The sequence below is a fragment of the Athalia rosae genome, chromosome 2 (genome assembly GCF_917208135.1).
Source record: "Athalia rosae chromosome 2, iyAthRosa1.1, whole genome shotgun sequence".
In the NCBI taxonomy this organism is placed as follows: Eukaryota; Metazoa; Arthropoda; class Insecta; order Hymenoptera; family Athaliidae; genus Athalia; species Athalia rosae.
The window spans coordinates 1258947-1269608 of NC_064027.1; the positions used below are offsets into that span (position 1 = coordinate 1258947).

Consider the following 10662-nt stretch of genomic DNA (forward strand, 5'->3'; position numbering starts at 1 on the left):
ATACGAAAAATTCATCACAACGGAAAAATGGACTCAGTTTCTCTTTTTAGTTAATTCTATATGGGCAGTAAAAGAGATGGAGCGCGGGAGAGTAGGATCATCATGTATGGGTACACATGCTTTGTGCATGTATGGGTATCGAGTTGCTGAGACTTTAGCACGTGTCAAAACTGCAGTTTGAGTTTTTCATAAAGCAAATTTATACCTGATAATGGGGAAAGGAAGAAAGTATAAAGCAAAGAAGAATTTCGCTGAGAAACGACGTGACAGGCAGAAGGTATCTAGTCCCATAATAAATTATATAAACCGGTTGGTATTGAAGGTTATATTTATCCCCTTGCTAGAATATGATCCATATAGACTATGATTTTACTGTTGAATTTTACTGGGTTCATATTCACAACTAATGAATCAACATTTTTTTCTCTTACTGTATCTTGGATTGTATTCAAATATTTTTTAGAACAAGGATGAATGGGATAAACGACCGCAAAGGTGCTATGAGGAGATAGTGCGAGAGAACGTTGACTTTGAGAATTACTATAAGACTCAAAATGTAATTCCTGAAAACGAATGGGAAGTTTTTATGGACAAGATGAGGGAGAACCTACCTGCCGCATTTCGAATTACTGGTTCAAAGGCAGAGACAAAGGCATTGCTTGAAATAATAAAGGGGGATTTTTTCAATGAGATCATCAATACCAAATTGGATAGCGATGAATCTGAAATCAAGGAAGAGGTCGAGAAAAAGCTCTATCCGAAATGCCTGCCATTTTATCCAGATTCTTTAGCTTGGCAGCTGCAATTAACGCGAAAAGACATTCGAAGGTCAGAAGCCTACTCTAGGCTCCATAATTTCTTGATTGCTGAAACTGATAGTGGGAGCATTAGTCGACAAGAAGTTGTAAGCATGATTCCACCCCTTGTTTTGGATGTCAAGCCACATCATAAGGTATCATCTCAAGCTCTCTTCTAGTTTTGTGAATTGAAAGATTTTTATAAATAAATCATAAAGATTGAGCTGCCCATTCAGAGATCCCTATCATCATGTTAATATAATTCCATAGGTTCTCGATATGTGCGCCGCACCAGGTTCGAAAACCGCTCAACTCATTGAGATGATACATTCGGATGACAGTAATGCACATCCTGGTAAACACTATTCCATAATCCAAAGATGTTTATTCGATGCTTCATTTATCTAAGCATAGATTTGCATCATTTTACACAGGGCAGTGACTTACTAGGGGACATAATCATTTTGTGTGAATTTTTTGATAGAGGGATTTGTAATTGCCAATGATTTGGATAACAACAGATGTTACATGCTGGTGCATCAGGCCAAGCGATTGAATAGCCCTAATATCCTAATCACAAACCACGACTCATCAGTCATGCCCAATTTTACAGTCACGAAGTCTGATGGTACAACGGGAAAGTTAAAGTGAGTCAGATCATATTACTCATCTTTGTTGTAAAAAAATTAAATTTTGTTGGAAGGTGCTGAAGTTACTTAGCGAACTCTGCTTTCAGATTTGATAGAATATTAGCTGACGTGCCTTGCAGTGGTGATGGGACAATGAGAAAGAATCCCGACATATGGTGTAAGTGGAGCCCTGCCAATGGAAATAATCTCCATGGGTAAGATAATATCGCTGATATATTTTTTAGGAATCTCAAAATTTACTTCAGGCTTATCTCATTTTATTGGTTGATGAATCACAGCTCACCATAATAAGTTCAATAATTGATGCACTTTTACCAGAATTCAGTACAGAATAGCACAGAGAGGCTTGGAGCTCTTGGCAGTGGGTGGAAAAATGGTTTATTCTACATGTTCCCTGAACCCAATAGAAAACGAAGCCGTGCTTCACAGAATCCTAGCTGAAGTTGGAGATTCAGTTCGATTGGTTGATGGCAGAGACCTAGTTCCTGGTCTGAAATGCAACCCAGGTTCGCCCTCTCTACCTTAATAACCGTCAATAATCCTATAAAAGAAAAGTAATGAGCTTTGATGTAGGTAATTCCGAGAGATACTTGTTTCAATTGAAGATATTCCTTCTTTCAGGTGTTAGTCATTGGACTCCAGCATCAAAGAATATGCAGTACTATAAAACCTGGGATGAAGTTCCCGAACAATGGCAGACCCAAATACGTCCTCATATGTTTCCTCCAAATCCAGCAGATGTTGATAAATTTTGCCTCGAGAAAAGGTATATGGCCTCTAGAATCTTGAAAATTCATTGAACGTTTCATATTCCACGCTCTCATCTTCTATTTATTGCTACAAATAACGAAGTTACTATTTGCTACAGTATGAGAATACTTCCTCATCACCAGGACACTGGCGGATTTTTCGTCGCTGTGTTAGAAAAAGTAAAATTGTTACCATGGGAAAACGATCAACAGGAAAAAACGAAAGAGGATGTAGAAGGGCAGACGAACAATGACAACAGAGAAGAATTGAGTTTAGAGGACGAGGCGGAGAAAGAGGCTGCAGGAGAGAAAGTAGCTGATGGAAAGCGACCATTAGAGCTGGAAAAGAAACCGTGGGGCCCACAACGAAAGCGGAAAAGAATTGTTGGATATCGTGAAGATCCATTTGTGTTTTTTAAAAATGACAAAGAAGATGTTTGGCCTTCAATCAAGTGAGTATTGAAAACAGACTGGGTATTTGAAGATTGAGATATGAATTATTGTCGCACTAACTAATTACAAAATATCTCTCTCAATCTTAGGGAGTTCTACGATATATCCGAGATGCTGGATCCAACGTGCTTGCTAGTGAGGTGTCACGAAGGGAAAAAAAAGAACATTTACTTCACCTCACCAGCTATCCGTGATATTGTGAAACTGAATGAAACTAAAGTGAAGATGATAAATACAGGAGTAAAAACTTTTGTACGCTGTGATAACAAGAACATGAGATGCGCGTTTCGATTAGCTCAGGAAGGATTGCACAGCCTTTTTCACTATGTCGGTGATTGTCGTAAGGTTCAAATTTCAAAGGAAGACTTGATAACATTGTTACTAAATGACGATCCACAAACTCCACCAGAAATAAGTAAACTGAGCCCAGAGACGCAAAGTCGTGTGAAAGATTTTGGTAATCATCATTTTATGTAATTCATATTACCTGTATGGATTAAAACCAGAAACTGCGTCCGAGATTGAACTTTGTTTTTGGTTGTTTAGCAACTGGTAGCTGCGTTCTACTCTATAAAGAAAAACCAACCGTGGATGAGAACAACGCAAACCTCCTGGAATTACAAATGGTCGGTTGGCGAGGAACAATGTCGCTGAGAGCCTACGTACCCCTTCACGATGCGATACACTATCTCCGACTTCTAGGAGCAGATTGTTCGAAATTTGGTTAGTATCAGTTCGGATAGTTGTATTTCAAAAGTATAATGCACACAGAATTCAAAAGATTATTTTCATTATGTATCCATTTTTGATTTCAGAGAAAAACAAATTCAAAGAAAATCAGAATGCAGAAAAATCTAAAGCCCAGGTGATTAATGGAGGTACTGAACAAAAAATGGAGTTGACGGCAAATATAGAGGAATCGAAGGGTGCGGAAAACGCAGTCGACATGGAGCAAGACGAATCAACTACAGCATCTTAAAGTTCACCACTGCGTATGTAAATATTATCTACCTAAATTGCTGTTAGGGGGAAACCCAAGGTTCAGATTCGAACGGCACAGTGCTATTGCCAATTCTGCATTTATCATTTAGAAGAAACATTGTCAGTTATTTGGTGAAATCATAGTTGGTATTATTTTCCAACCTTCATCTACGCGGGCTTGTATCAGGTGAGTATCGGAAAAAAAATAAACATCCATCTTTTTAGGATCTAATAAAATAGACTCTTGGAGCTTTGATAATGACAAATGGGTTTTTAATTATTCACTCTTCATGAACAATTTTTAGGAAACTGTATTACAATATTAACAAACAATATTTCATACTTAGTCAACATACTTGAGCACAAATTACCCTTTCAAATTATTGTTCAGCTAGTGTTGTTGCCCTGTATATTTAAGTATACGGTTTGTTCAAAGTTTATAAAAATTGACGAATATGGTCGGAAGAGAAGAACTTTTGTCCTATCAAAACATGGCCGGTTTCACTAGCTCATTGGAAGTGAATAATTTCCGTTTGATACAGGAACACGCTGCATTAATTTTTACCAATGCAAAAATATTTACAGCACACTTGACATGTAATTTGCTGCAGGAAGTGGCGATGATCACCAAATTTAATCCTGTATCAATTGACAAAATGAGATCTGTGATGCATTCTATGCATGAGCTTGCATTGGTAAGCTTTAACTTTCGTGAATTTGATAGTAATAACAAATTACTAGTATGTGTACGATGTACGGGACGGGATCTACTGGAAATAAGATATTTTAATGCACATACAAATATGTAGAAACATTACGATTCTATAACAAATACGTATACTATAAAATGAATAAAATTCTAAAAAGTCTTCATTATATACTGCTATACAAGAGTCGATGCTAGTAATCTCTACCGGTCGGAGATGTCAATTTTCCACCAAGATTTTGTGTGTTTGATGGTGATTTTGAACCTGTAAGTCAACTTTCCTCTCATTTTCAGTGTAGAATATTAAAAAAATTTTCACCATTGTTAACGGATGTCGATAAACTTACAACTTTTGTTGAGTTTGTTTCTAGTATTGTTAGCACAAGGTTGTTCTCCCATAAGATGATCTCGCCACTTATTGCGATTAATGATAAGGTGGCACAATGGACACCTGTCACATCCTTCTAATGGCTCTGTAATAACAAAAAATCCTGTCATTCATTCCATACAAAAGAAAAGACGCGAGTCTATGTAGTTAATGTCAAATGTGCAGTAATACTAACTGGTACAATTATCGCTGTTTGCATGTTGCGTCAAACCTTCTAAATGTACAGCCTGCTTACACGTATCACATTTGACGTAATTATTTCTCATATCACATTCGTCTGTGGAGGAATTTTTAACTGTATACATATATTCTGTAATCATTGATCACCTGCCTAGGAGTACGAAAGATACTCACTCAATAAGTGGAGATTAACATATGAAACCTCTACAACTTGTTTACATGCTTCGCATCTGGTCAACATTGGGCAGGTCCTCCAATAATGTATATTCAAACCCTCTTCTGAATAAACCTGTCCTTTCGACAAGCAGAATATGCACATTCTGTAAAGTAGATGAAATTATGACACGGTTTAAACTGTAGCTCACTTGGGAGCTCGATACTAACTTGTCTCCTTTATGGTCAGTGCTGTTATCAGAGGGTGATGTTATGCTGATAGAACTACTAGTACTAACAACAGGACTAGCTCTTGGTGGAGATTTAGCGACACTTGCCTCATTAGTTTCCACAGGTTTGGTATGGATAGGCGTTGTAGACTTCTGACTAGTTTCTAAATTCTTTTTCCTCTGTAGGAACGAAAAGACATTGACTAAGTAGATTTCATAAAAAATTGGCGAAATTTCGTACAATCTATCAAAGTACCTGAAGATCAATCAAGTCAAATTCATGAAACAATTGTCTGTAGAGTAAATTCCTCCTGGTGATATCATCATCAGGAGGTAATTGCTTCCTGACCAGCCTTGGGTTCACTTTATAAACCAATACTAATATTCTTTCGGATACTTTTCTGACGGCTTCTGCGGGGTGATGTAGCCCTGATAGTCCCAGTTCTGATAGAGTTCGACATGTTAGACCGCTGCAACAATAAGTTCAAACAATAACAACTGGTGCCTTTATGCGATGTAGCTGAAATTCTGATCAATTGAAATCTTTGCTTCATCTCACCTCACCTTTGTTTGTCCGTTGAAATCCCATGATTTAATATCAGTTGCTCGACCATCTCCAGCCTGCTTAGTGCTAATCTTTGATGCGTGCTACTATTTACAGGTCTGCTGAGATGAACGGGTATGATGTGCAGTTCTCTGACACACTTGCAGTCTACCATACTCAGAATAGTATGAACAGCCATATTATGAATCCTAGGCGTTGTATCCCCTGATTTTGTAAGAAGTTCCGGTAGCAAACGATCTACGCTGCGGGCTATCTCGGCAGATGATACTCTGATGATAGAAAAAAGAATGTATAATAAGTATTTGAATTTATCAACCGGATAGTTATATCCGGAGGAAATATTTAGGGTGAAAACTTACCGACCCACAGCAAACTCTGTGAAAAATACCCTGATCAATTGAGCAGCCAAGCTATAAACGCTGAACACTTTATCTCTAAGAGCCCGATGTAACAGTAAAATTGCAGCTCTCGCCGTTTTATTCGCCGAATGTTTAGAATCCTCAGAATCGAATGTTCTCAACTCATCTTTGAGTTGCATAAGCCCTTCTTCCTTGTCCGTGAATTGTTTGGAATAAAATTTTTCTACCTAAAGAGATGAAACTGTTGGTTTTCTCCTTCAAAATTGAATAAAAAAATAGAAAGGTATGGAAGTTTACCATATCCATTCCAAATACAGAGATCGGTAGAGCCGCTTGTTTCTTTTCTCTATCATTCAGTTTTGAAGTAACTTTAGTCAGCTCTGCACTATCCAGGTGACATTCCCTTGTGAATTCGTTTGTGTGAGAGCTAGACAAGTGAACAGTATTATTTGAAAAATAAACAAACTATTATACAAGCATATTAATCATTGAAAGATAGCTACTGTCTAAGTGCCGGTATCGTTCGTTCTTCATAAGCCTCGTAGCTTGACCTGAGCATCGGACCAGCAGACTTTGTTTTTCTTCTGAGAGAACCCTTGTTGCATCCATTATGTCTTTCTAATACAACACTCGTCGGGTGATCTGTGGCTTCTGTGAATACAACTTTGTCATTATGATAATAAAATTTTTGCCTCGAAAAATCAATGCATTTGACATCTCTCATTCTGAATTAAATTGGCTGGATCAGTCAGCCGGGGTTCTCACCAGGGCTGTTCGGTTTTTGATGAAGAGGAGATGGAGGTTGTTGATGAGCAGGACCAGTAGGTGATAACGCTCCGTCTCTAGTTGGCGGAACGACTAATCTAGGTGGCGAAGTTATTTCCTCAACTGCAACAGCTGCCGTTGCAGAACCAGCTGCATCAGCCAACAGGGGTTCCTTTCCTGCTATCGTAGATTCATCATTTTTTTCCAGAGGCTAATCCGGAGATGAAAATTATTTTTGAGTATTGCTAATTCAACAATATTTGTGAGATCTATTTGTCTAATAAGTAGAATATCAAAAAACGCGTATTACGTACACCATGAACTTCAAGTAGATCATCAATTTCTAGACTCTGGTAAACCTGTTGTCTGTACTGCTGAGCTTGAGCCTTTTTCGCTTTGGCTTTGTCGTAATCCTCTAATGCAATAGCATACTTTTTCTCCAACTCGTATTTTCCTAAGCGTTCCCCAGCCTTTCTAAGATTTTCCATGGCTACTTTTAGTTTTGATGCGTACTCGAATCTCTCCTCTAAATCAAGAAAAAATTCAGATAAGGAAAACCCAGGCGAGTTGTGAAAATAGTTTTTATGGTATTTCATCTTAATATTCGTAATGTGTAGTACCTTCCGCAGCCTGTAGCTTCTTCATTTCCATCTGACGAATAATTTTTGCCACTTCACGATCTACGTACATCTCAAAAGCTAGGTCATCGTAGGGTGAAGTGTAATGCGGATTATACGGAGCATCACCTTGACCGCAGTACTCTTGCCCGTAAGGTTCACCCAGAATGTTTATCGCGATCAAACCTACCTGTAAGAAGTTCTAAATATAAGCCAAAGTGGCTGGTAAATTAGAAAAATAAGCTATAAAAATACTTCTACGAAAAAACATTAAAAATGGTGCAGAAAGTTAGGAATTATTCATATGAATGAACCAGCGTTATAAAATAATGTCATTCAAGATTATTTTCAAAATATGTATGTAGGTACATCCCGAAGCACCGATCTCTGATCAGCCACTAGATGAACAAGTTTTTTAGTATTCACCTGTTCATGAACATTGTGTGCATTATTGTGTGGCTTATGTAGTTTTAACTTAAGCGTAGCAGCGTCCGTTTCCGGAAGAGCCACGCTCTTCAGCTCTCTGCTCTTGTACAGAGTCGAGGCATTATCGGACAAGGTGATGTATCCCAGATACGTAAAATCTGTTGAATTCGTTCCATTACATTCCTGCGACGTCCATATCTCCAGTTTTTCAGCTAAAAATTTGAATTGTTTTTTTATTTGCGCTTCAATTACCGCGCATTTCTATAGGGCGGAGCCGCAAGCCCGATCTACGGAAATGGCCGGTATTCAAATGCAGATAACTTCCCGACTATTCTCTTCATTATGATAATTACTTCAACGTTACATTGATGGACTTACTACGAGATGATGATGTAGTGAACTGCGAAAACTTACGTATGAGATATTGATGGGCCAAAACTTGTATCCTCGAGAGTTTTGTAGGCCCGTGAAGTCGAAGGATAAGTTCTTGGGGAAAGGAACACCTCCGAGCACTCTGCCACCCCCGAACCGTTGGCCCATGGACATTCAATTCTAACGACGAATGGCGGTCTTCCTCGCCTGTAGATATTAATAAAAGAATGTTAACAATCATGGAAAATCAGTTCTGTTTGGGGTGTGATATGGACTTAATAAATTATTCGTATCTCTCTTCGGAAGGTATATAAGGCATATGTTGAAATTACATCCAGAGGTAAAACAACGGATCGATAATGATCAGACGGGCTACGGGACGATATCGTCGTTAAATTATTAACAATAGTAGGTTCATGTAGGGTATACACCGCCAAGAACTTTGTAGCTGTACATGGCATGAATGAACAATTAATTTATCAAATGATTTATGTCGACCTTATTTCGCCCGATACCTACATAAAATATAACAAGAGAAAATCAGTGGGAAAACTGTGCGAAATTTACGGGCACGTGAGAAACGTGGCACACGTGGATAACGAACGCGTGTTACGGCTTATTATTTTTCATCTATTAACATTCTTTCACAATTCCGAGTAAAAAACGGGGGCAATCGAATCACTGCGATCTGAACTAAGCAATAAAAAATCAGTCTGGTAAATATGATCAGACAGTTTCTTCCAGCTTCCAGAAACTCGTGACTCGGTGAAAAATCAATGACACCAAATCTGTAGCTGATGCTGATAGGTTTGCACAAAATTCTCCGAATTCACATCCTTCCATACACAGTCTTCGCGAAGGAATTCCTCGCATAATTTTGAGCTTCATTTTTTCTCAAACAGATAATATCTCGATCGGTATTTTATTTCATTTTTTTGCAAAAATTCGCAAGAATTACTTACTCGTCGCGTAAACAACGGTGAAACCTATTTTCCTCGGCATTATGGACGGATGAGAGGGTCACGGAGCACTTGATATTTCGGCGGAAATATGTTTAAAAAATATATTTGATGGCAACGTTGAATTTAAAAAAGCACAGCCATTTGAAAGCTCGGCTCGGGGCTGACTGCCGCAAAGGGTAGTAAAGCCGAGCCCCAGTTTCTGAGCAACCCTTCGTTCGTTGGTGCGATGCGGCGCCAACTGATAGTGATAGGGTTTGAGATTCGGTTCAACTTCGAAGAGGAGAAGAACGAACCAACCTTCGGCGACGGCGCTGGAATACTGAAACTGACTGACGACGACGACGACGTCGCTCTTTGAGCTCGTTCATAAATGACGCATATTACCGTGTACCTCGTGTCTACTGGGTGAGACGGTATAACAAAAAAAAATAGCAATTTCACAGTAGACTTCAACACATCACGCACGTGGAATAGCTTTATTACCATAGAAATTTGACGAATAATTTGAGTATGGAACTTCCCGCACACCCGCAGCATTGATTTTTTGGAACATGATACTTGCACGCACGTGCAAAGATTGCTGTGATAATCAGCACTTGCAGTTAACATGTTAATTTTGCGCACAGAGCTAAAATAAATGTTGCGGTTCATTTTGAAAATATAAAATACGCCGACACCCCATTTCTTGCGCACTTCCCCATATTTTTTCAAAACTTTCGACCATCATATTTCATTCAAAATTATATCATTATATTCAGTGATTGTCATACACACTTCCCCGTTTATAAGTTTATGAGATCAGCTGTATATTCGCGCCGATAATTTACTTTCAGCGGAGCTTTCCAGGGTTCCAGATCGTAGTTTCAACAGAGGATTGATCGCCGCAGCGAATTATTACGTGGGATATATTGTGGGATACATGCCAAATAGCTGCAGTGCAGCTACAGCTGGTTATCTGCGATAACTATTGCCATTATATTATTTACTCATTGCTGGAACATAAATTGAAAGTGAACGAAGAAATATAATCCAATTTTTTCGGTCACCCTTTGTCCATTGACGTCCATATTATGTATATGTATGTACTTACATACATACGCTATAGAGGTTGTATATCGAACGTGGGACATCGCGGATATTCAGCAAAAGAGAGTAGGATTTTCTCTTAAGAAAAATGACTGAGCTGCCACGAGAAAATATCACGTTTCATTTGAGGCTTATAACGAGTTCCAGTTTCAGAATGAGAACAATGACGTGAAAGGATTCACGGTTTAATATTTGCAAATATAAATTGGATTGACATATGCTA

General features: G+C 38.5%; 2 protein-coding genes across 3 annotated transcripts; one reads left to right on the forward strand and one right to left on the reverse strand.

Moving 5' to 3' along the window:
- The first annotated feature begins 68 nt into the window (after positions 1–68).
- On the forward strand, positions 69–6445 carry LOC105691525 (tRNA (cytosine(34)-C(5))-methyltransferase). 2 transcript variants are annotated; one of them, XM_012410053.3, is made up of 12 exons: positions 69–277; positions 464–952; positions 1068–1152; positions 1282–1444; positions 1534–1641; positions 1766–1953; positions 2069–2213; positions 2316–2648; positions 2739–3106; positions 3196–3372; positions 3465–3641; positions 5949–6445. In XM_012410053.3, the coding sequence occupies exons 1-11, from the start codon at positions 212–214 to the stop codon at positions 3626–3628; spliced, it is 2286 nt and encodes a 761-aa protein (XP_012265476.2). In that variant the 5' UTR covers positions 69–211; the 3' UTR covers positions 3629–3641; positions 5949–6445. The 2 variants fall into 2 exon arrangements, with proteins under 2 accessions (XP_012265476.2, XP_020711173.2); XM_020855514.2 differs by lacking the exon at positions 5949–6445 and having other exon boundaries at positions 3465–3896.
- Positions 3882–10583, reverse strand: LOC105691524 (centrosomal protein of 104 kDa). The gene is made up of 16 exons (XM_012410051.3): positions 9354–10583; positions 8434–8598; positions 8020–8231; positions 7597–7783; positions 7291–7502; positions 6977–7187; positions 6715–6862; positions 6509–6638; positions 6212–6438; positions 5852–6121; positions 5544–5757; positions 5289–5467; positions 5079–5224; positions 4900–5001; positions 4684–4809; positions 3882–4601 (listed from the first exon to the last, which is right to left on the reverse strand). Exons 1-16 carry the CDS (start codon positions 9391–9393, stop codon positions 4531–4533), a joined length of 2640 nt encoding a protein of 879 aa, XP_012265474.2. The 5' UTR covers positions 9394–10583; the 3' UTR covers positions 3882–4530.
- Positions 10584–10662: the final 79 nt, after the last annotated feature.

What these genes read in the sequence shown, in the direction of transcription:
- LOC105691524 (XM_012410051.3), bottom strand. Translation starts at nt 9,393, where the DNA reads ATGCCGAGGAAAATAGGTTTCACCGTTGTTTACGCGACGA. An exon ending in ACAGAGTTTGCTGTGGGTCG is followed by an intron (nt 6,122 to 6,211) that starts GTAAGTTTTCAC and finishes TTCTATCATCAG; the next exon opens with AGTATCATCTGCCGAGATAG. An exon ending in AAACAAACTCAACAAAAGTT is followed by an intron (nt 4,602 to 4,683) that starts GTAAGTTTATCG and finishes GTTGACTTACAG; the next exon opens with GTTCAAAATCACCATCAAAC.
- LOC105691525 (XM_012410053.3), top strand. Translation starts at nt 212, where the DNA reads ATGGGGAAAGGAAGAAAGTATAAAGCAAAGAAGAATTTCGCTGAGAAA. An exon ending in AAGTCGTGTGAAAGATTTTG is followed by an intron (nt 3,107 to 3,195) that starts GTAATCATCATT and finishes TTGGTTGTTTAG; the next exon opens with CAACTGGTAGCTGCGTTCTA. An exon ending in AGCAGATTGTTCGAAATTTG is followed by an intron (nt 3,373 to 3,464) that starts GTTAGTATCAGT and finishes TTTTGATTTCAG; the next exon opens with AGAAAAACAAATTCAAAGAA.